The sequence below is a fragment of the Heteronotia binoei genome, chromosome 5, assembly GCF_032191835.1.
Source record: "Heteronotia binoei isolate CCM8104 ecotype False Entrance Well chromosome 5, APGP_CSIRO_Hbin_v1, whole genome shotgun sequence".
Lineage (NCBI taxonomy): Eukaryota > Metazoa > Chordata > Lepidosauria > Squamata > Gekkonidae > Heteronotia > Heteronotia binoei.
Genome location: NC_083227.1, coordinates 7,500,727 through 7,526,116, shown reverse-complemented (window position 1 = coordinate 7,526,116; position 25,390 = coordinate 7,500,727). Strand labels below are relative to the sequence as shown.

General features: G+C 50.3%; 2 protein-coding genes across 2 annotated transcripts in view; one reads left to right on the top strand and one right to left on the bottom strand.

The window, feature by feature from the left end:
- Positions 1–11,178, bottom strand: part of LOC132570934 (zinc finger protein 208-like) — a gene marked incomplete at its 5' end in the record, with an annotated part of 56,369 nt that extends 45,191 nt beyond the window's left edge. Inside the window, one exon of the mRNA XM_060237570.1 lies at positions 9,970–11,178. Coding sequence (XP_060093553.1) covers positions 9,970–11,178 — 1,209 coding nt within the window. The remainder of the gene's footprint in view (positions 1–9,969) is intronic.
- LOC132572129 (zinc finger protein OZF-like) overlaps positions 1–25,390 on the top strand; it is a 1,123,325-nt gene that overhangs the window by 144,992 nt on the left and 952,943 nt on the right. The window lies entirely within an intron of this gene.

Genomic DNA, 25,390 nt, shown 5'->3' with positions numbered 1-25,390 from the left:
TCTCCCACACCCCTCTCTTGCTCATCCTGCTTGCCAAAGGGCTTGCTTTGGTTGGTTGGCTGGCAGAATTTTAAAACAAACATCCACTTCCACAATGGAGCAAAACTATTGCCTAGCAGAGTCAGGTGGGGCCTGAAGTTCTCCCAGAATTGCAACCAACCTCCATCGGGCAGAGAGCCGCTCCCTGGGAGAAAATGGCTGCACGGGAGGGAGGACCCTGCGGCCTTCTTCCCATCTCACATCCACCCCTCCCCCTCCCCACCTCCAATGTCCAGGAATTTTCCATTCAGGAGTTGGCCACCATTTGAGAGCCACGGCTTGGCCTGATCCATGCTTCATCTTCTCCACCTCCTCCATCACTTTTAAGCAAACCTCCCGGGGATCCCGCTGCAAGGTTCCCCCCTCCCTTTTCTGCACCCCTCCCTGCTCTCTTTCCCCCTTGAGAAGCAAACCCCTTCCCACACGCACAGGCACCCGCAAAGAGGGAAAGAGCCCCAATCTTTTCCACCCCTCCCCGCCCCCCACTCCTAGCGTGACTTTGTGGCGTTAACCCTTTCAGTGCTGCAGAGGAGTGCCAAGTGTGTCCTCCTGTCCGCCGCACCTCAAAAAGGATATTATAGCATTGGAGAAAGTCCAGAAAAGGGCAACTAGAATCATTAAAGGGCTGGAACACTTTCCCTATGGAAAAGGTTGAAACACTTGGGGCTCTTTAGCTTGGAGAAACGTCGACTGCGGGGTGACATGATAGAGGTTTACAAGATAATGCATGGGATGGAGAAAGTAGAGAAAGAGGTACTTTTCTCCCTTTCTCACAATACAAGAACTCGTGGGCATTCGATGAAATTGCTGAGCAGTCAGGTTAAAACGGATAAAAGGAAGTACTTCTTCACCCAAAGGGTGATTAACATGTGGAATTCACTGCCACAGGAGGTGGTGGCAGCCACAAGCATAGCCACCTTCAAGAGGGGTTTAGATAAAAATATGGAGCAGAGGTCCATCAGTGGCTATTAGCCACAGTGTGTGTGTGTATATATAAAATTTTTTGCCACTGTGTGACACAGAGTGTTGGACTGGATGGGACATTGGCCTGATCCAACATAGCTTCTCTTATGTTCTTAGGAGGACCCGTCTGCCATGCTGCTCCATGGGGCTCCTCGGGAGCAACTTTGCGCGGGGTCGATCAACTGTGGAGTGACTCTTGACACGGTCGGTGATGGCAGCCAGGCTGAGGGGAAGCCAGGAAGCCTTTGTCATGTATCTGCAGCTTGGAAAGGGTTAAAGCAGCAGAGCTGTTTGAAAGAGAGGCTGAACAAGGAGTGGAAGGGAGGGCTCTGTGGTCTTCCCTTCCCAGGTCCCCTCCCTCCTCCAGAAATTCCCCACCAATTTAGCACAGCCCTGGTTTGGCATGCATGATCCCCACCTCCCTCCCTTAATCTAAAAGCTTATCTCCCCCGACCCTTTATATGGCTTACTTTTAAGTAACCTTCTCCAGACTCCAGCTGCTATGCTTTACTCCGCTGCAGCTTCTGTGCAGCCCCCCTCCTCTTTTTCCCACTTTGGATGCAAACCGCTTCCCAGGCGCATGCGTGCACAGGCAAGGAAGGAAGGAAAGAAAGAGACCCTCCTCTTCTCCGATCTCCCCCCCCCATTCCCTGCTGGGCCTCTCTAGCCAATGGCCTTGTGGCGTTAACCCTTTCGGCGCTGCAGAGGAACGCAACGTGTGCTCTCGTGTTCTCTCCAGGAGGAGCCAGGCTGCCGTCAGCAATGCTGCTCCGTGGGACTTCTCGGGAGTAATTCTGCACGGGGCTGCATGCCCACACGATTCAGGAAAAGGAAGCTGAGCCCGAGCAGCTCCTTAGAAGAAGGACCTCAGAAGAACTGGATTGGGGGAGAGGAGGCTGCAGAGACTTACTGTGAAATAGATCCAGGCGGGCAGCCGTGTTGGTGTGAAGCAGTTGAACAAAGCAGGAGTCAGTGTCGCTGTGCTGGATTCCTCGTCTGATGAAGCGTGCTTAAGAGAGCACCCGAAAGCTGACCTTCTAAATAAAAATTGGTTGGTCTCAAAGGTGCCTCTTGACTCTGACTGTTAAATAGGCGAGGAAGCGTTTTTCTGTTGCCCCCCCCCCAGAGCTCGAATGGGGGGGGGGAGCTAGGAAGGCAGGGTTTGGGGGCAGGAGGGGCTCTGATGCCACCAGCCCCACCTTCAAAGCCCCCCTTTCCTTTCCTGCAGGGGTTGATCTCTGAGGTCTGCAGATGTTCTGTTGTTGGAGCAGGTCTCCAGGCCCTCCCTGGAGGTTGGCAATCCCGTTCCAATCTAAGCAAAAGAAACCAGTGGTAGCCTCCCCCCCCCGTTGCCCCCCGCCTTTCCCAGCCCCCCCCTCCCAGTTTTCAGCCAGGCCCTGCAAGAAGTGCAACCCCAGCAGTTCCGAGCCAGGCCCTGCAAGAAGTGCAACCCCAGCAGCACCCGCAGGCTGCAAGGAAGCGCCAGCAAAAGGGGGGGGGGATCGCAACCCTTCCCAACCTACACTGGGCTTCCCTTTCCTCTCCCAGCAGAGATAGAATCCCAAACCTCCCTGTTGTGTCTTGCACAGAAATCCGGAAGTACTGCGCAGCAACGCGGCAGAGGTGACCAGAGGAAGTCCCCTGGTCACTCGCTGTAGCGCGCGAAAGTACTCCGCCAATTAAGAGCTGTGGCGGGAAGTTTGACTGGCCAGGATTGGACTGGGCCAGTCGGAGGGCTGTTCTGGGTATTGTATATAAAGCGGGACCCGGCCCGCGTTTCCCTCTCAGCTAATAAAGCATGTTGCCTTCAACACGTCTCGTCATCGAGTACATTACCCTGGCGACGAGGACGGGATATAGCTAGGAGGACTCCCCAAGCGGGAAGTCGCTGACCTGGCTGGAGACGAGGAAGGCGCGGAGCCACGAGAGACAGAAGCGCCCGCCGCCGCTATGGCGAGCCCGAGTGTAACGACGGGCCATCTTGCTGAGTTCGACCCCGCCAACCCAGAGAGGTGGGAGACTTACACAGAGCGGGTCGAATGCTACCTACGCGCAAACATGATCACCGACGACAGCCGCATGAGGGATGTACTCCTGAGCATCTGCGGGGAGGCCACCTTTGAAATCGCCAGAGGACTATCGACCCCTGCGAAGCTCACCGAGAGAACGTACGGGGAGATCATCAGACTCCTCACCGGGCATTTCTTGCCCCAGCCTTCCATCATCGCCCGCCGACTCCTCTTCCACAAGAGGGATCAAAAGCCCGGAGAAATGGCTGCTGTCTACCTGGCCGCTCTCCGCCAGATCGCAGGGAACTGCTGCTTCGACAAGCGGGAGGAAGCCCTGAGGGACCAATTCCTCTGCGGCCTCCGAGACGAAAGGCTACAGCAAAAGCTCTTCGCAAAGGAAGAACTCACCCTTCAACAAGCTTCCAATGAAGCAACCGCATTCGAGAGAGCCACAAAATCGTACAATCACCCACTTGGAGAAGCAGTCCACCAGGAAGAGATGGCGCCGGGCGACCCAGAGGACAAAGAGGCCTTCCAGCTCCTCCGCCCACAAGGCATGGGCCCGAGGGCCCCCACGCGGCAACGAGCAACAGAAAAGCCGGCCAACAGCAAATGTGCCAGCTGCGGCGACCCCCACGAGAGGAGGGACTGTCCCTATCGCAACATGGACTGCAGGAACTGCGGGAAGGTGGGCCACATAGCGCGGGCTTGCCGGGCTAAGGCCAATCGCAGACGCCAGACTGCGAACCACATCACCGACGACAGCCGCATGAGGGACGTACTCCTGAGCGTCTGCGGGGAGGCCACCTTCGAAATCGCCAGAGGACTATCGGCCCCTGTGAAGCTCACCGAGAGAACGTACGGGGAGATCATCAGACTCCTCACCGGGCATTTCTTGCCCCAGCCTTCCATCATCGCCCGCCGATTCCTCTTCCACAAGAGGGATCAAAAGCCCGGAGAAATGGCTGCTGTCTACCTGGCCGCTCTCCGCCAGATCGCAGGGAACTGCTGCTTCGACAAGCGGGAGGAAGCCCTGAGGGACCAATTCCTCTGCGGCCTCCGAGACGAAAGGCTGCAGCAAAAGCTCTTCGCAAAGGAAGAACTCACCCTTCAACAAGCTTTCAATGAAGCAACCGCATTCGAGAGAGCCACAAAATCGTACAACCACCCACTTGGAGAAGCAGTCCACCAGGAAGAGATGGCGCCGGGCGACCCAGAGGACAAAGAGGCCTTCCAGCTCCTCCACCCACAAGGCATGGGCCCGAGGGCCCCCACGCGGCAACGAGCAACAGAAAAGCCGGCCAACAGCAAATGTGCCAGCTGCGGCGACCCCCACGAGAGGAGGGACTGTCCCTATCGCAACATGGACTGCAGGAACTGCGGGAAGGTGGGCCACATAGCGCGGGCTTGCCGGGCTAAGGCCAATCGCAGACGCCAGACTGCGAACCACAACTCAACCGAGGCACACACGACGTCATCGACTAGCCTGCAGGTAATGAACTTGCCCCTCTCCGCCCCGGACAAGGTCAAAATGTCAGTCCGCATAGAGAACGCCCCATGCCTAATGGAGGTGGACTCGGGCTCCTCCATCTCCATAATTTCGGAAGAGACCCTAAGGAAACTGTGCCCCCGCCGCCGGCTCCAAATGAGACCGGCGGATTTTATACTGCGGGACTTCCAGAAAAACCCCGTACACATCTTGGGCTGGGCCAGGGTACAGGTAGAGAGAAAGAACTTCAGGGGGCCACTGGACATTTTAGTGGTTAAGCGCCAGCTCACCACCTTACTGGGACTGGTCTGGTTTCAACTGTTAGGTATTCAATCAGTGGGGGTGGAACAGTTGCAAACGACCAACTTCGAGAACGTATGCTGGGAATTCCCAGAAGTTTTTGATGGGTCCATGGGAAGCTACAAGGGGCCGCCCATCACCTTATCGCTCGATCCCCTAGTTAGACCAATCAGACTAAAGGCCAGGCGAGTTCCGTTCGCGTTAAAACCCAAAATAGAAGCCGAACTGGACCGACTCACGGCCCAGGGATTATTAGAACCAGTGTCCTATGCAGCCTGGGAAACTCCCATAGTCACACCGGTGAAGCCAAACGGGGATGTGCGAATATGCGCTGACTACAAGTGCACTATAAATAAAGTGCTCCAGGACAATCCCTACCCCGTCCCAGTGGTCAGCCACGTCCTGGCGGCCTTAGCAGGCTCTAAGATTTTTGGGAAACTGGACCTGGCCCAAGCGTACCAGCAACTCCCGGTAGACGCCAAGACAGCAGAAGTACAGACCATTGTGACCCACAGGGGGGCTTTTAGAGTGCCGCGGTTGCAATTTGGGGTCAGTGTAGCTCCGGGGATCTTTCAGAGCATAATGGACTCTCTTCTCAAAGGGATACCCGGAGTGCAACCGTTTTTCGATGACGTTCTAATCGCCGCTCCCGACGCAGAGGAGTTCAGCAGCCGCCTGAGAGAGGTACTCCGCCGGGAGTTCCGGGAGTTTGTAAATAGGTACCTCATCAAGCACATCCGGTCCGCCCCCTTCCATCCGGCCACCAACGGCCAGGCAGAGCACATGGTGCGCACCACCAAAGAGGCCCTAGGTCGCATCGTACAGGGGGAGTGGGGCCACCGCCTGGCAACCTTCTTATTTCATAACAGAATTACCCCCAACCCCGTCACCGGGTCAAGCCCTGCTACTAATGGGAAGGAAACTGATTACAAGGCTGGACAGGCTACACCCAGACCGGGCCACAGACGTTCGCAGTTCCCCCGAAGTCAGGGAAGCGGTGCGGGGTTTCTTTCCGGGGGACCCGGTCTATGAGAAGAACTTCGGAAGCGGCCCAGAGTGGGTTGCCAGCCGGGTGCTTCGGGTAACGGGGTCCCGCTCATATGAGGTCTCGTCTGAGGGGGGCCAGATCCTAAGGAGGCACATAGACCAGCTGCATCACCGCACCTTGCCGAAAGAACCAACAGGGGGTGGGGAGGCGGCGAGCGGGGGAGAGCTAGCAACGGAACCTCCGGAAGCGCCCCCGCAGGCACCGACCCTACCGACGAGGCGAGCGGAAGAGCCAACCAGCGGGGAGTTCGACCCTCCAAGACTGGTGGTCCCAGAACCGCAACCAGAGCCGGGCAGCCAGCCGCCGGAGGCAAGTCCCCGAGAAGAGACCCCCTCCACGGGGGCAGCTCCAACGCCCCAAGTAACCCCAAGGCAATCAACTCAGGAACGCAGGACCCCAGCCTACTTGAAGGACTATGTATCTTGAACTAGGGGGGGAGGAGTGTTGTGTCTTGCACGGAAATCCGGAAGTACTGCGCAGCGACGCGGCAGAGGTGACCAGAGGAAGTCCCCTGGGCACTCGGTTTAGCGTGTGCCAATTAAGAGCTGTAGCGGGAAGTTTGACTGGCCAGGATTGGACTGGGCCAGTCGGAGGGCTGTTCCGGGTATTGTATATAAAGTGGGACCCGGGCCGCGTTTCCCTCTCTTGTGATGCACCAGCTAATAAAGCATGTTGCCTTCAACACGTCTCGTCATCGAGTACATTACACTCCCCCTCTCCTCCCCCCCACGGAGACCCCCCCTTACTTGCGGGAGGCCCGATAGTAAAGACCCTAGGACAGGGCGGGGGGGCTATAGCAGCATGCAGCGTTCTGGAGGGGAAGGGAGGAGGGTTGCGTGGGAAGGCTCCTGGGGCCTTTTGGTCCTTCTCACACACGCACATTCTCACACTCAAAAACACAACCTTCTCTTTTTTATTTTTTGCATTTTGATGCGCCTGTGTGTTGGTGGCCTTTGCAAGAGTTGTGCGTTTACAGTTTCTCGGGTGGAAGAATATTCTGGTTGTCTCATAGGCACAATTCAGTTGCTTAATGTGACTGGACTCTTAACGAGCCCTTCCCCCTCTTCTACTAGGTGTAAAGCCTCAGGAAGTTCTGCTTCACTGAAGCTGAAGATGTGTGCATGCAGAAGATTAGACCCAGAATCAAATTGTGTTGCTCTCAGAGGGGCATCTGGACTCAGACTCTTCCCTAAAAGTATTGTTTGGCTGTTTTATCCCCCTATGATTAGGGTTTTCTACAGCTGCAAGTAAAGGGGAGAAATATGAAGAACACATGTGTTTGTGGAGGGGTTAACCCAGGGAGCATACAGGGGCACTACCATGAAGAAGATGATATTGGATTTATATCCCACCTTCCACTCTGAAGAGTCTCAGAGCGGCCTACAATCTCCTTTCCCTTCCTCCCCCACAACAGACACCCTGTGAGGTGGGTGGGGCTGAGAGGGCTCTCACAGCAGCTGCCCTTTCAAGGACAGAAGCTCAGAGCGGCCTGCAATCTCCTTTCCCTTCCTCCCCCACAACAGACACCCTGTGAGGTGGGTGGGGCTGAGAGGGCTCTCACAGCAGCTGCCCTTTCAAGGACAACCTCTGCCAGAGCTATGGCTGACCCAAGGCCATGCTAGCAGGTGCAAGTGGAGGAGTGGGGAATCAAACCCGGTTCTCCCGGATAAGAGTCCGCACACTTCACCACTACACCAAACTTGCTCTCCCTCAGAGCTGGGGGGCGGGGTGGTGCGTAGACCACAACTTCTCGGGAGGGGGGAAGGGGCAGAACCTGGTCCAGGCCCACATGGTTAGTAATTTGTATTTGTTTAAATTTGAAATTATTTATACTTCTAAAGGCTACCAACAATTAATGGTGTGGTTTAAAAATATATAATTTTATTCACTCAGTATAGTCTCAGAGAAAGAGGACCTTCTGAGATGAAAGATGAAAGGGTATTTCCTCCTCTGGGAAATTCCGGGTGGGGGGAGGGGGCTTGAGGCACTTAATGCACCCACACAGAGGATGTTCTGATTCCCTTCATTTTGACACCCTCCATGAATCTGGCTGATGTCCTTATAAAGCCACCTATGGCCAAAGTTTCCATCATAGAACTCTACAGCCTCTGAGCTCCTGTGTGAATTTAGAAAACACAAGGGGTTTTTTTTGGGGGGGGGGGGGGGCTGAGGTTTCTACATTGACCTGTGGCAAACCAGAAATGGTCATTCACTCTATGTTTTTTTTTAAAGGTAAAGGTAGTCCCCTGTACATTCACCAGTCATTCCCGACTCTGGGGTAACCGCATCACATTTTCATGGCAGACTTTTTACGGGGTTGTGAGAAACCGGTCAGGGTCAGCTTGGGAGGGTGACCACTATAAATGTTTCCATGTCCCCTCTCCTCTGTCTGTCAGGCACACACACAGAAATCCTGTGAGAACTAAAGTGAACTAGTTACCAGGCAGTTTAAACGTCAAAAACCAAAGAAATATTTATTGGATTACAAAAGGCAAGGGAAACGGGTAAAAATGTGCCTTCACTGTGCCTTCAGAGTTCACTTGCCACGGAGTTCCACGGCTTGGAGAAGGAAAGTGTTTAGAGGGACAGTCCCTTCAGGAGCTTTCTCCACCCTTGGGAAAAATGGAGGAGGAGGGCACCTTCTTCTTTAGATTCCATAGACTGGACTCCTGGTTCATGTTTTCATAAACTTGGGGGAGGGGGTTTGAGGAAAGGCACAAACGTGATGGAGCAAATTTGGTACCAATGCCTTAAAAAACAGCCCCTCCCCCAGAGTGCCAGATATCCCTGGATCAATTCTCCGCCGTAAGTGATGTGGCCCATTGAACTTACTAAGCTGTTTGGTTAGGGAACACAACCTGTTTCTTTCCGCCTGAATTAATCCAACTGCCAGAATGTTTTTGGCTTCAACGTAGTGAAACCCAAAGAAACCTCCCAACAGGCTGGACCTGGGAGCCATTAGGGTTGAGATATGCCTCTCTAGAACTGCTTCTCAGATGAAATGTTTGTGAATTAAGGATGCCAGCTGGTCAAACTATGGTTATACTCACAGCAGACAGCCTGTAGATGTCTGTTTCCCTCAAATTGTCTGTTCCTATATAGAATCTGGGAAAGGAATTGTTTTCACCAGTTTTGAAGATGTCAGAGTTAGACTGACAGATAATCTGAAGTAGGGGGTTTCCAGAGGAGGGGAACCAGAAAAGACTGAATCTCTTTTCACAATCTAAGCCAGGGGTGGCTAACAGTAGCTCTCCAGATGTTTTCTGCCTACAACTCCCATCAGCCCCAGCCAATTGGGAGTTGGAGGCAGAAAACATCTGGAGAGCTAACGTTGGCCACCCCTGAGTCTAAGCAATCAAACATTTCTCTCCCCATGTGTGTGTTCTTTGAAGCAGGTGAAGAGTGCCACTCTAATCTTTTTTCCACACTATAGGCACTCAAAAGGTTTCTCCCCTGAGTGAGTTGTTTGATGCAGTAGTGTGTCCTCGCTTCTTCCGGAGCCTGTCCCATTACCTGTTCCCTTGCTATCGTCAGGCCCGCCAGGACGACATGGGCCAACAAATCATCAGCAAGTTCAGTGAGGGGAGGAGTGGTCTCATTCATTGGGATGGTGTCTTTGTGTAATGAAAGCATCCCTTGGGGTTACTCACGAGCCCGGGTGTAGTGGAGCTGTGGCTGGATGTTGCACATTCAAAAGGTTCTACCTGTGTGGATCTTTTGATGCTATTGAAGATTCCCCATCGCCCAGAATCTCTTTCCACACTCTGAGCTTTTAATAACATTTCTCCCCTGTGAAGCTTCTCTGATGCTATTGAAGATGACCACTCATATGGAATCTCTTTCCACACTCTGAGCATTCAAAAGTTTTCTCCGCTGTGTGGATTTTCTGATACTGTTGAAGATGGCCACTCCAGGTAAATCTCTTTCCACACTCAGTGCATTCAAAAGGTTTTACCCGTGTGGATTCCCTTATGAAGACGAAGACTGCCACTCCGGCTGAATCTCTTTCCACACTCTGAGTGTTCAAAAGGTTTCTCCCCTGTGTGAGAGCTCCGGTGATAACGAAGATGGCCACTTGTATTGAATCTCTTTCCACACTCTGAGCATTCAAAAGGTTTCACCCCTGTATGGGTTCTCTGATGATGTTGAAGACTGCCACTCCGGCTGAATCTCTTTCCACACTCTGAGCATTCAAAAGGTTTCTCCCCTGTGTGGGTTCTCTGATGCTCTTGAAGATGGCCACTCTGACTAAATCTCTTTCCACATTCTGAGCATTCAAAAGGTTTCTCCCCTTTGTGGGTTCTCTGATGACGTTGAAGATCACCACTCTGACTGAATCTCTTTCCACACTCTGAGCATTCAAAAGGTTTTACCCCTTTGTGGGTTCCCTGATGATGATGAAGACTGCCACTCCAGCTGAATCTCTTTCCACACTCTGAGCATTCAAAGGGTTTTATCCCTGTGTGGATTCCCTGATGACAATGAAGATCGCCACTCCGGCTGAATCTCTTTCCACACACTGAGCATTCAAAAGGTTTCTCCCCTGTGTGCGTTTTCTGATGCTGTTGATGATGGCCACTGCAGCTGAATCTCTTTCCACACTCTGCGCATTCAAAAGGTTTTACACCTGTGTGGGTTCCCTGATGACGATGAAGATTGCCACTCCGGCTGAATCTCTTTCCACACTCTAAGCATTCAAAAGGTTTCTCCCCTGTGTGCGTTTTCTGATGCTGTTGATGATGGCCACTGCAGCTGAATCTCTTTCCACACTCTGTGCATTCAAACGGTTTTACCCCTGTGTGGGTTCCCTGATGACGATGAAGATTGCAACTCCGGCTGAATCTCTTTCCACACTCTGAGCATTCAAAAGGTTTCTCCCCTGTGTGGGTTTTCTGATGCTGTTGAAGACTGCCACTCCGGCTGAATCTCTTTCCACACTCTGAGCATTCAAAAGGTTTCTCCCCTGTGTGGGTTTTCTGATGCTGTTGAAGATGGCCACTCTGACTAAATCTCTTTCCACAATCTGAACATTCAAAAGGTTTATCCCCTGTGTGGATTCTATAATGATCTTGAAGATTGCCACTCTGACTAAATTTCTTTCCACACTCTGAGCATTCAAAAGGTTTCTCCCCTTTGTGGGTTCTCTGATGCCGTTGAAGATCACCACTGTGACCGAATCTCTTTCCACACTCTGAGCATTCAAATGGTTTTACCCCTGTGTGGGTTCCCTGATGATGATGAAGACTGCCACTCCGGCTGAATCTCTTTCCACACTCTGAGCATTCAAAAGGTTTCTCCCCTGTGTGGGTTTTCTGATGCTGTTGAAGATGGCCACTCTGTTTGAATCTCTTTCCACATTCTGCACATTCAAAAGGTTTCTCCCCTGTGTGGGTTCTCTGATGATATTGAGGACGGCCACTGAGAGTGAATTTATTTCTGGTCTCTGAGAATTCAGAAGGTTTCTCTATCTTTATTCTTTGGTGCACAAGAAGCTGTGATCTGTTTCGGAAATACTTTTCACACTTAATGAATTTATATGCCATCTTTATCCTGTGCTTTGGAAAATGTACACTCCTCTGTATTCCATCATGCTTGTCAACCACAGAACCGCCTTTCTTTCTCTTCATTCTTCTTTGATTTCTGACATTTTCGTTCATGTTTTCATGTTTAACTCTTTCTGGCATTTGCTGATGAACTTGTTCACCCTCCTCATTCCTCTGCTCATCCTTTGCTGAAATAAAGAGAGAGATTCTGTTAGCACATGGGAAGGCTGGTAAGATCCAAAGGCATCTATATGGGAGGAAAGGATTGATGGCCCTTCATCCAGCTAGACTGATCTTAACCACCCCTCGGCCTTCCCCCAAGAATATCTAGTATTTAAGGATACCTCCCCCACCCATGAAGAACTTGCTTAACTCTTGCCCAGAAGGAGCTTCTGAGCCTCCAGACTTGAGGCCTCCCTCCCTCCTTACCCACTGGCCTGTAGGACTGTACCAAATTAAATACAGCACAGAAGGAAATCAGGAATCTTGTGGTTATTTCTGGTGTGTTCCCTTGACATAATAACAGTGAAGGTCACTCACGCTGAACCAGCTCATTTGGAAAGGAAATATGCTCTTGGGATCCTCTACAGAACCTGTATCCAGTTCTGCAAGCAGAAGGGGGAGGGGATGAGGATGCTGTTGACATCCTCCGGAAAGTTCCAACCACCAGGACCTTTAATTGATCCTAAAGAGGCAGAAACTATAATATGGGAATAGAGGAGAGGGAAGCCAGGCTAACTGCATGCTCATGCCAGGCTAGTACACCTTGAGATTTTCTTGATGCATCATGATGAATAGTTTTCCCTAGAGTAACTTAGGCTACAGCTGGAATTCTTATGCTGCAACAAGAGGTGCCATCTAAGTACTTCATATTTTAGTTAGAACTGCTAGGTTTGCTTCCGTTTCTGTTGCTGAGCTGCAGAAACTGTGTTGCTTAGTGATCTCTGATTTTAAACCTGTCATAAAGTTTAATATGTATTTTAAAAGGGGTCTACTTTGCTTGTGTGAACCCAGTGAATTGGTGTCGCTCAGGTACAAAGAGCACTGACCCAGGGGGACCCAGGTTTTTGTCCTTGACAGGATAATTTCCAGCTCACAAACGGAGCAGATGTTTTTAATCCAGGGGGGAGGGTGTGTTGGAAAGGCTGACAACAGAGAAATGAGGATTTGGACTATTCCAGAATCCTCCTGAGGGACTCTCATCCACTTGGTCCCAGGTCAACATACCTTCTCTGGCCTAGGGGATGGCCACAACACTGGCCTCAGTCGCCCTTCTGCAAGAACACTCACATGAACACAAGAAGCGGCCTTAGACTTTGGTCCGTTGCAGTCAGTATCCTCAGTCCCGCAGCAGTCTTCCAGAATCTCAAGCGGACATTTTTCAATCACCTCCTACCTGTTCCTTTCCCCTGGAGATTCTGGAGATTGAGCCTGGGACCTTCCTTGGGAGGTGGGGAGCTCTCCTTCTTTGGAGGTTTTTTAAAAGAGGAGAGGACCACAATAATGGCTTTACATTAAGGGCAGGAAGCTACCAGCAGGATATTAGGGGAAAAAATTATGGTAACAGTTGTTTTACTGTGGAATCAGCTACCTAGGATAGAGAGGGGTTTCCCCTCCCTCGCAATCTTTAAGCAGCGGCTGGACAAACACTCATCAGGGGTGTTAAATCTAGGCTGATCCTGTATTGAACATGGGGCTAGACTAGATGGCCTCTATGGCCCCTTCCAACTCTGTGATTCTAGGATTGTAACAGAGGCTAGATGGCCATCATCAGACCCCAATGCTGATTCTGTGAACTTAGGCGTATGGTGAGATGAAGGGCAGGAGGGGTTGCATCAGTGCTTAGTTCTCATGGCACCTTCTTACATGCCCAGGGAAATGCGATTGCCACTTTGGGGTCAGAAAAGAACTTCCTCCAGGACAGTTTAGCCAAGGTTCCTGGAGGGGGTTTTGCCATCTTCTGGCCATGCAGCAGTTGTGAATTTCCTGCATTTTGCAGGGGGGTGGTTAGATGACCCTGGAGGTCAGTTCCAATTCTATGATTCTATGAAGACGTGAAGTTTCCTTATACTGGATCAGACCCCTGGAGTCGGTATTATCTACTCAGTCCAGCATCTGCTCTCCAGGGTCTCAGGCAGAGTCTTTCATTTCACCTCCTACCTGATCTTTTTCTCTGGAGATGCTGTCAGGGTTTGAACTTGGGACCTTCTGCATGCCAAGCAGATGCTCTTCCACTGAGCCACAGACCCTCCCCAAGCAGTGGGACAGGCTTCAAAATGGTGTATTGCTATTCAGTATTTGGATTCATTTCTCCAATTTGGACCAATTTGGCAGCAATTTGGACCCTTGGCACCTAGGAAAGATCCTTACCCAGAAAGACCACGTTCTCATAGTTCTCCAGCATGACTTCCCTGTACAGAGCTCTTTGTCCTGGATCCAGCAGGGCCCACTCTTCCTCCGTGAAAGAGACAGACACCTCCTCAAAGGAAAAGGGACCCTGGAAGAAAGAGAAGATTCCCTCCTCTTCAGAGATCACGCCAGGCACAGATCTTACACTGGAAGGGAGTAGTCTGGGATGGGATGGAAAGTAAGGCTTGGAATGGGTAAAGGGAACAGCATTCAAAGAATCTCTTGCATGCACCCCTTGTAGAAACTGCAAGAGGAAAAGCTCCCCTGAGAAAGGAAGAGGGACCCAAGCTGCGCCCCACCCTTCTCATCTCTCTTACCTGGATTGCAGGGGGAGCAGCCGTTTCCAGACCTCTGAACAGACGATGGCTCAACAGCATCTCTTCGCTGCCTTTTCCTGAGACAAGACAGGAAGGAAGAAAGGGCGATTGCTTGTTTCTTCCCTGCTTCACACACTTCCTTTCCAGGGGAGTGAAACATTTCCTTATGTACACTCAACACATTTTAAAACACTTTTTTATAAATTCGGGGAGAGGCAGAAAAGAAGCATAAGGGACCAATGAACCTGAGGGATCATAAATTTTGCCAACGCATTTCGGACTTCTGTGAATCATAGAATCATAGAGTTGGAAGAGACCTCCAGGGTCATCTAGTCCAACCCCCTGCACAATGCAGGAAACCCACAAATACCTACCCCAAATTCACAGGATCTTCATCGCTGTCAGATGGCCATCTAGCCTCTGTTGAAAAACCTCCAAGGAAGGAGAGCCCACCACCTCCCGAGGAAGCCTGTTCCACTGAGGAATCGCTCTAATGGTCAGGAAGTTCTCCCTAATGTTGAGCCGCAAACTGTTTTGATGTAATTTCAAACACTTCGCTCTGGTCCTACCTTCCGGGACCATAGAAAACAATTCAACACCATCTTCTATATGAAAGCCCTTCAAGTACTTGAAGATGGTGATCATATCACCTCTCAGCCACCTCCTCTCCAGGCTAAACTCCCCCAGCTCCTTCAACCTTTCCTCATAGGACTTGGTCTCCAGACCCCTCACCATCTTCGTCGTCCTCCTCTGGACCCATTCCAGCTTCTCTATATCTTTCTTAAAATGTGGTGCCCAAAATTGAACACAATACTCCAGGTGAGGTCTTACCAGAGCAGAGTAAAGCAATACCATCACATCACGTGATCTGGACACTATACTTCTGTTGATACAGCCCAAAATTACATTCGCCTTTTAGCCACCACATCACACTGTTGACTCATGTTCAGCATATGATCCACTAAGACCGCTAGATCCTTTTTGAATATACTACTGTTAAAACAAGTCTCTCCCATCCTATAACTATGCATTGGATTTTTGCTTCCGAATTGAAGAACTTTATATTTATCCCTGTTAAAATTCATTTTATTGGTTTTAGCCCAGTTTTCCAGCTTGTCAAGGGCATCCTGTATCCTGTTTCTGTCTTCTACTGTATTGCAACCTCTCCCAATTTAGTATCATCGGCAAATTTGATAAGCATTCCCTCTATTCCTTCATCCAAATCGTTTATAAAGATGTTGATCAAAACTGGTCCCAGGACAGATCCTTGAGGCACTCCACTTGTCACTCCTCTCCAAGAGGATGAGGAACTATTCACAAGCACTCTTTGGGTGCGATCTGTCAACCAGTTACAGATCCACCTAACGGTAACAGGATCCAAACCACATTTTACCAACTTGTCAAGAAGGATAGTATGTGGAACCTTATCAAAAGCCTTACTGAAATGAAGATAAACGATGTCTACAACATTCTCCTGATCCAGCAAGGTAGTCACTTTCTCAAAAAAAGAGATCAGGTTAGTCTGACATGACTTGTTCTTAAGAAACTCATGCTGGCTCTTAGTAATCACATTCATTCTTTCTAAATGTTCTAGGTCCAACTGTTTGATGATTTGTTCTAAAACGTTTCCAGGGACAGACGTCAAGCTGATGGGTCGGTAATTATCCGGATGTTCTTTTTTCCCCTTCTTGAAAATGGGGACAATATTCGCCCGCCTCCAATCTTCTGGCACCTCTTCTGTTCTCCAAGAATTCTCAAAAATAATAGCCAGAGGCTCAGAAATTACATCCGCAAGCTCTTTTAGAACCCTTGGATGCAGTTCATCTGGCCCTGTTCATTTAAAGAAACTAGATGTACTACCCCTATGCTGATCCTAACTTCATACACTCCTTATATGTTCTGTTTTCGCCATGTTGAGCACCGTTTCCTTCAGAAGAGAAGACTGAGGAAAAGTAGGAATTGAGCAGTTTCGCCCTCTCTTCATTACCCGTTACAATTTCACTTTCCCGCCCTCGCAATGGGCCTACCATGTCTTCGCTCTTTTTCTAACTCTGAACATAAGAAAAGAACCCTTTGGCCAGCCTAAGCTCATACTGAGCTTTAGCTTTCCTAACTTTTTTTCTACAAGCACTGGTGATATGTTTATATTCATCCTTGCTTATAAGGTCCTTCTTGCAATTCCAAAAGGAGTCTTTTTTTATTTCTCCAGTCTTTAGAGAACTGTTTATGGAGCCAACTCGGCTTCTTTAGGCTTTTTCCATTTTTTCTTCTCATAGGAATCTTCTATGATTGCACTTTCATTATTTCGCTTTTAAGAAACTCCCACCCCTCCTGAAACCCCTTCTTCCTAAGTATTTCTGACCATGGGATTTTACCCAGCATAGTTCTAAGTTTATCGAAGTTTGCCTTTCTGAAGTCCAACCTATAAATCTGGCTAAGTATAGCTTTTCCCTTCCCTAAGACTGTAAATTCCAAAATCACATGGTCACTACTGCCCAGGGTGCCCATGAAGCAGGGCTGAAATAAAAATATATTTAAATAAAGTAAATTGAAGACCATTAATTAGGCACAAGGGCAAGAAAGGAAAAGGGCAAAGAGATTTTAAAGTGCTTGCTAGGTGTCTCTGTGAAATAGTTTTTCTAGATTGCGAAAGTAGGGAAAGTGACGTTTGTAGGAGCATAAGGCAGCAAAAGAGGAAGTTAATCTTTGTCCCACCGCAACTGCCGAAAAGAGCAACTAGAAACTTGCTGGAATAAGCATTGAGTCATATACCTTGGAAAATCTTGGGATCAGGTCAAAGGGGCAAGTGTGTTTTTTATGAAGGATATTGCTGCAAGAGTGTTAGCAACATCAATTCCATGTATGGAAAGACCCTCCCTGTCTCCTCCCTGTTCCTTTAGTAATATGACGCTTGTAATGATGTATAGGATGTGGGGTTGTCCTTTCCTGTAATTGGGCGAGTGTTTACTGGAAATTATTGTCTGTGACTATAAAACTGTAGACCTTCCTGCAATCGGGGCTCCCAGATGTGTTCAGACATGAGTCTGGTCTGGGGTCTGTGTACATGTTAAATAAACCGCTGTTTCTTCCTGATTTCGCCTGTGGCCTTGTTTCTGCCTGATCACCAGCAGCTAAAGTTGCTGCTACACCCACTATATCCACTTCTTCAATCAATTCTACCTTGTTGGTGAGAATCAAATCCAAGATAGCAGATCCCCTTGTTTCCTTCCTCACTTTCTGGAAAAGGAAGTTGTCAGCAAGACAAGTCAGGAATCTATCTGACTTTTCATTTTTATCAGAGTTGGACTTCCAACAGATGTCCGGGCAATTGAACTCTTCCATGATCACTGCATCCCTTCTCTTGGAGAACTTTGCAATCTGCTGTAGGAGTATCTCATCCAAGTCCTCTGCCTGACTTGGTGGTCTATAGCAGACCCCCACAATAATCACTGTTTTTTCCTACTCCTTTTATTTTTACCCAGAGACTCTCAACTGAGCTGTCATGTTCCGATTCACATATTTCCTCACAAGTATATATCTCCTTCACATACACTGTTACATCTCCGCCCTTTCTCATTTGCCTGTCCCTTTTAAATAAGATGTACCCCTGAATCCTAATATTCCAGTTGTGAGTGTCATCCCACCAAGTTTCAGTAAGGCCTATTATGTCATAGTCTCCTTCCCGTATTAGAACTTCCAGTTCCTCCTGTTTGTTTCCCTTACTCTGTGCATTAATGTAGAGACATCGGAAACCACTTTTTGTGCATCCCGAGGGTTTAGTTTCTGTACAAACCTGCAAGTTCACATTACCTAGCTTATGCGCCACTCTCTGGAAATCTTTAATGTTCTTATCCCCAGTTTCCAGCATCATACGAGGCTTCAAATTATTGTCTCGCTCCTCCATACAATTTAGTTTAAAGCCCTCCTTATTAAGTTAGCAAGGTTGTTACCAAACACCTTTTTCCCTACCGCCGTAAGGTGCAAACCATCTCCTGATAGAAGACCACTATCTCGAAAGTGTAAGCCATGGTCCAGAAATCTGAATCTTTCCTGTGAGACTTATGTCTTCTGTGTGGGGAGGGAAGGGGGGGGTGGAAATGCTATAGCGTGAAACATCACTGTCACATTGGACCGGACGTGACTTGAGCAGCTCTGGAGACTTAAGAGTCATATGAATGAGTTTTCAGAGCATCGCTGGGCATGCTAACTTCACAAGCCAGGCTTTCAGCCAGATGCAACTTCAACATGGCATCCTATGTGTCCCAGACCCCACCTCAGTCCGTCCCTAACCTGAACTCACTACCCATCACGTTCACAGGCTGCTTTAACTGCTTCCATGCACAACGAGTCCTTACCACAGGACAGGACATCTTGGGCACGCTCCACCAGCTGCGCCCTCTGCCCTTGCTCCAAGGAAGCTCCTTCTGCCTCAGGGTCTGTAGCTTCCATCTTCACAGATGGTTCCCACATCTGTAAGGGAGAAAGGTAAGAGAGAGAATGATCCTGCCCCACTCCCAGACTCTGCACCCAACTGTCAGCAGACCTGGTGAGTTAGCCAGAGAGATGAGAAATACCCTAGCAGAGAAGGGCTTCTGAAGGAGGCTGATAAATCTCCCACATGGATGATTAACACTTTGGCAATGATATGGCATAGAAACGTTAGGATAAGGCCAAATATTATGGCTTGAATTGGTCATATCTGGAGGGAATCCCCTCCTCACTTGTTCTGCCTGCCTCTTCTCCTCTGCCTGACTCAGGAGGACCTTTGACCAGGACCACCGCCTGGAAACTGGCCTCCGGCCCACATCCTCTGACCCAGCACTGCATTTCCTGGGGCAGGAGAGTCAGGAACTGCTCCAAGATCACCAGGTCCAGGATCTGCTTCTTGGTATGCCTCTTTGGCTTCAGCCACTGGCTGCAAAGTTCATGGACCTGGCTGCAAATCTCTTGGGGCCCATCGGCCTCATGGTAGCGGAACTGCCAATAGTGTTGGCAAAGCACATCTGAGCTCATGGTGTCTTTAGCCAAGATCTCTGCCACGGCGCTTTCCCAGAATTCAACACCACTTCCAGATTGGATGGGATGGGGGCCTTTCCTTGCTCTTTTGCCCGTTCCAGGTCCTTCTGGGTCCTGCTCTTCCATCTCCTTCCCCTTCTCTTGGGTCACCTCTGTCTGCGAAAACTTCCTTTTATTCACTTGGTTATGATCTGAGGCTTCTCTCGGAGGGTTATGATCTGAGGAAAGAGACAGACAGCAACGTGTCAAAAGGAAAATGAAAAAGAACGGGCATACAGCATTGAACATCAGAAACCTTCATAGTGGGTTTGGCCCTGGTGCTTCTTGTGTCAGTCAGGTTTAGAATAATTTTTCTGTACTACAAACCAAGCTGTTTTAGAAGTGCCTCCTCAATTCGTTGGGGAAATTAAGTGTGTCTGTGTTTGTCTCTTTTAGGATGTTACAAGCTGTGGTGAGATGCCATTTTAAGCTTGCGTTTCTTTGGGAGTTGACTGGAGGAGTCTGTTAAACTCGAGGCAGGCTTTGGCCTAGTCTCCTCCTCACTCCCCTGCTGACCGGAACCAGCAATTCCGAGGAGGGTGAGAGTCTGCTGTATGGCTGTTCTGCTCTAAGAGGCCGAACAGTATACGCCAGGGGTGGGCAACGGTAGCTCTCCAGATGTTTTTTGCCTACAACGCTCATCAGCCCCAGCCAGCATGGCCAATGGCTGGGGCTGATGGGAGTTGTAGGCAAAAAACATCTGGAGAGCTACCGTTGGTCATCCCTGCTATATGCAGTTTATCATTATTTTTTCCTTTTTCTAATGATATTTTGTTAATATTTCACATTTGTTTGTGGATTTTCTCAACTGGGGATTGGCAACCCTGGTCCCAGGAAGGGTCAGCTGCGGCTTGCAAGAGGTCGAGCTCTTCCCCTTACTGTGGGGTAAAGTAAAACTTGGGTTGGTCTTAAAGGTGCCACTTGACTCCTGCTTTGTTCAACTGCTTCAGACCAAGAGGGCTGCCCACTTGCATCTTCCTTTAAATGTGACAGCCAGAACTCCCTTTGGAGTCCAGCCGTGCGTGTCACACCCTTGCTCCCGGCTCCACCCCCAAAGTCTCCTGGCTCCACCCCCAAAGTCCCCAGATATTTCTTGAAATGGACTTGGCAACCCTAGTCCCAGGAAGGGTCAGCTGCGGCTTGCAAGAGGCCGAGCTCTTCTCCTTGGGCCAGAGGGAGTGGCCGTCTTAGAGGATATGAAGGACTCTCCAACCGAAACGAAGTAAAGGGCCTGCCCTGCATGTCATCCAGTTACGGCAAGTATTAAAACAGGGAGGAAAGAAGCGTTTCCCCCCTACTTTGATTTGTTTCTTCCGTCCGCTTTTGGAAATGCCTCAGGTGGGGCCTGAAGTTCTCCCAGAATTGCAACCAACCTCCATTGGGCAGAGATCCGCTCCGTGGGAGACAATGGCTGCACGGGAGGGAGGGCCTGCAGCCTTCTTCCCATCTCACATCCACCCCGTCCCCACACCCACAACGTCCAGGAATTTGCCATTCAGGAGTTGGCCATCATCTGACAGCCACAGCTTGGCCTGATCCATGCCTGCCTCCCTAGAAGCTTCACTCTGTCCACCTCCTCCATCACTTACTTTTAAGCAAACCTCCCGGGGATCCGGCTGCAAGGTTTCCCCCTCCCTGCTCTCTTCCCCCGCGGAGAAGCAAACCCCTTCCCACATGCAGGGGCACCCGAAAAGAGGGAAAGAGCCCCAATCTTTTCCACCCCTCCTAGCTTGACTTTGTGGCGTTAACCCTTTCAGTGCTGCAGAGGAGTGCCAAATGTGTCCTCCTGTTCTCTCCAGGAGAAGCCAGGATGTCGTCTTCATGCTGCTCAATGGGGCTCCTCGGGAGCAACTTTGCAAGGGGTTGTATGCCCAGAGCATCCAGGAAAAGGAGGCTGAATCTGCATCCCTCCAGCTCCTTAGAATAAGTACTCAGTTGGGGGAAGGGGGAGGGAGGAGGCGGCTTTATAGGCTGGCTCTTCAATAGACGAGGAAGCTTTTTTCCCCGGTTGCCCCCTCGACCTCAAGTGTGGCCAAAGTGCCCCCTGGGAGTTTTGACAATATTTCTGGGAGGGAAAGGACAGAGCCCGGCTACACACACACACACACCCTTCAAGGGCTTGCTGCGTCCCCGGGGAGAAGCGCTGCTTTGCAGCCCCAGAGACAGAAGGAGAAAGAGGGCAACAGTCCCTGCCTCTGGCTGCACAGGACGCTTTTCCTCCCTGCCTCTGCACCATCCCCGGCCGAGCTGCATCATTACAGAGCGTGGGTGGGTGACGGCAGGCTGGCTGAAGGGTACCCCGGAAGCCTCTGCCATGTCTCTGCAGCTCAGAAAGGACTAAAGCAGCAGAGCTGTTTGCTAGAGAGGCTGAGCAAGGAGTGGGAGGGAGGGCTCTGTCGTCTTCTTCCCTTCTGAGGTTCCCCCCCCCCTCACCAGAAATTTCCCAACTGGAAGTTGGCCAATTTAGGGCAGCCCTGGCTTGGCATGCATGATCCCCGCCTCCCACCCACCATCTAAAAGCTTATTCCCCGCCCCCTCTTCACATAGCTTACTTTTAAGTAACGTTTCCAGGCTCCTGCTGCGCTGCTTTTCTCCGCTTCAGCTTCTCTGCAGCGCTTCCCGTTCTCTTTCCCAGTCCAGAAGCAAACCCCTTCCCCTGCGCATGCGCGTACCGGCAACGAAAGCAAGCAAGAGCCCCTCCTCTTCTCCGACCTCCCCCCCCCCCATGCATTCCCTGCTTGGCCTCTGTAGCCAATGGCTTTCTGGCGTTAACCCGTTCGGTGCTGCAGAGGAACGCCACCTGTGCCTTCCTGTCCTCTCCAGGAGAAGCAAGGCTGCCATCTGCAGTGCTGCTCCATGGGGCTGCTCGGGAGTAACTCTGCACGGGAGATCCAGGGAAAGGAGGCTGAAGCTGAATCCCAGCAGCTCCTTCGAATAAGGACCGCAGAAGAACGGGGGTGGGGGAGAGGCAGCTTTAGGGGCTCGCTCTTAAATGCAGGAGGAAGGAAGCCGTTTTCTGCGCCCCCCCATCCTGTGCGGTGGGAGATGGGGTGTGTGTGTGTGTATGAAAGCTGGGAAGACGGGGTTTGGGGGCAGGAGGGGATCAACAGGGTTCTGATGCCAGCTTTTCTGCAGGGGGGCTGATCTCTGCAGTCTGGCGATGCCCTGTTGTTAGAGCAGGTCTCCAGGTGGGTGGGGCTGAGAGGGCTCTCACAGCAGCTGCCCTTTCAAGGACAGAGACTCAGAGTGGCCTACAGTCTCCTTTCCCTTCCTTCCCCACAACAGACACCCTGTGAGGTGGGTGGAGCTGAGAGGGCTCTCACAGCAGCTGCCCTTTCAAGGACAGAGACTCAGACTGGCCTACAGTCTCCTTTCCCTTCCTCCCCCACAACAGACACCCTGTGAGGTGGGTGGGGCTGAGAGGGCTCTCACACAGCAGCTGCCCTTTCAAGGACAGAGACTCAGAGTGGCCTACAGTCTCCTTTCCCTTCCTTCCCCACAACAGACACCCTGTGAGGTGGGTGTGACTGAGAGAGCTCTCACAGCAGCTACCCTTTCAAGGACAGCTCTGCGAGAGTTATGGCTGACCCAGCGCCATTCCAGCAGCTGCAAGTGGAGAAGTGGGGAATCAAACCCGGTTCTCCCAGATAAGAGTCCCTGCACTTAGCCATTTCACCAAACTACACCCCCCCTTGCCCCACAGGGGGGGGGGGCGAAGCAGGGTAAGGGGACCTCAGCAAGAACAGGAGTTGTAGGCAAAAGACATCTGGAGTGCTACCGTTGGCCACCCCTGGTGTAGAAGACAAAAGGAGGAAAGGCAGGTAGAGCATGAGGTCAGGAGGCTCCAGCTGCACCTGTGCAGAAGGCGCAAGTCAGTCAGATGATGAGAGCAGCGCCCTCTCTGGCGGGAGGAGAAAAGGCAGGGAGAAAGCAACCCGATCTGGCCTCTTCGTTGTCCCAGACTCCCCGGGACTGCTGCAAGACTGTGCTTGCAGTCATGTGGGTGGCAGCCAGTTTGAAACCCCGGGGAGCTCAGCGCTCGAGGTAGTTGCCTAAATTGCCTAGCGGCAGGGCCGGCTCTACTTATCTGGGAGAACCGGGGTTGATTCCCCAGTCCTCCACTTCTGTAAAAGGGCAGCTTCTGTTAGAGTTCTCTCAGCCCCACCTGCCTCACAGGGGGTCTCTTGTAGGGGAGGAAGGTAAAGGAGATTGTAAGCCGCTCTGAGACTCAGAGTGAAGGGCAGGATGTAAGTCCAATATCGTCTTCTTAGAATCATAGAATAATAGTTGGAAGGGACCTCCAGGGTCATCAAGCCCAACCCCCTGCACAATGCAGGAAATTAAAAAAAATCCTCTCCCTAAGTTCACAGGATCCGCATTGCTGTCAGATGGCCATCCAGCCTCAGTTTAATAACCTCCAAGGAAGGAGAGCCCACCACCTCCCAATGAGGAAGCCTGTTCCACTGAGGAACCACTCTAACACGTCAGGAAGTTCAGCCGGAAACTCTTTTGATTTAATTTCAACCCATTGGTTCTGGTCCTACCTTCTGGGACCATAGAAAACAATCCCACCCCATCCTCTATATGACAGCCCTTCAAGTACTTGAAGATGGTGATCCTTGAGGGACCGTCTCTCCCCGCATGAACCCCAGAGAGCGCTGAGGTCAGCTGGAAAGAACCAGCTGAATATCCCTGGGCCTAAGGAGGCCAGATTGAAGTCCACCCGGGATCGGGCCTTCTCTGTAGCGGCCCCCCTACTGTGGAACCAACTCCCGGAGGAGGTACGGGCCCTGCGATGCTTAGATCAATTCCACAGGGCCTGTAAGACCCACCTCTTTAAAATAGCCTTCACATAAACCGAGCCAAGAAAGTCCTGTTGGATATGTTCTATGTTTTAACCACTGGATTTTATGAAAGATCTTAATTATAGCACCATAATCTTAAGTTTAATGTAATTTTAATGATTTTAAGGATGATTTTATATCGAAATTGTATATGAATTTATAATTGATTGCGCATGGTTTTATTGTATACTGTATTCACATGTTGTGAGCCGCCCTGAGCCTGCTTGCGGGGAGGGCGGGATACAAATAAAAAGTTGTTGTTGTTATTATTATTATTATTATTATTATTATTATTATTATTATTATCACCTCTCAGCCGCCTCCTCTCCAGGCTAAACATCCCCAGCTCCTTCAACCTTTCCTCATAGGACTTGGTCTCCAGACCCCTCACCCATCTTCGTCGCTCTCCTCTGGACCTGTTCCAGTTTGTCTCTTTGACAGTGTGCGTGGGAAGTTCTTCGGTTTGAGTACCCTGATAAGTGCAGCAGCAGCTGCTGTGCTAGAAAGACAAACTCCAAACAGCCGGTCAAACAGATATATTTGGGTAAAGACGGTAGAGGCAGTTATAGGCAGTCCAAAGGTTCTCTTAAAGAACCCAATGCTGACACTCTATCCTTCTTAAAATGTGGTGTCCAAAACCAAACACAATACTCCAGGTGAGGTTTTACCAGAGCAGAGTAAAGTACCATCTCTTCATGTGATCCGGACACTAGACTTCTGTTAACACAGCCCAATATTGCATTTGCCTTTTTAGCCACCGCCTCACACTGTTGGCTCATGTTCAGTGTATGGTCCACTAAGACTCCTAGATCCATTTCACACATACTACTGCCCAGACGAATCTCCCCTATTCTATAACCATGCGTGGGATTATTCTTACCTAAATGCAGAACTTTATATTTATCCCTGTTAAAATTCATTTCATTGGTTTCAGCCCAATTTTCCAGCCTGTCAAGATCATCCTGTATCCTGTTTCTTTCTTCTACTGTATTTGCAACCCCTCCCAATTTAGTACCATCTGCAAATTTAATAAGCATTCCCTCTATTCCTTTATCCAAATCATTTATAAAGACGTTGAACAAAGCAGGTCTCAGGACAGATCCTTGAGCCACTCCACTTGTCATTCCTCTCCAAGAGGATGAGGAACCATTCACAAGCACTCTTTGGGTGCGATCTGTCAACCACTTACAGATCCACCTAACGGTAACAGGCTCCAAACCACATTTACCAACCTCTTCTTCTTCTACATGATTGCTAATGGAGAATCCATACTTGCCCATAGGCAATAATGGGAAGTAGTCTTGCCCACAGGTAATAAGTGAGACCATACTTGCCCGTAGGGAATAATGAACACCAGGCTCTCCCATAGTCAAT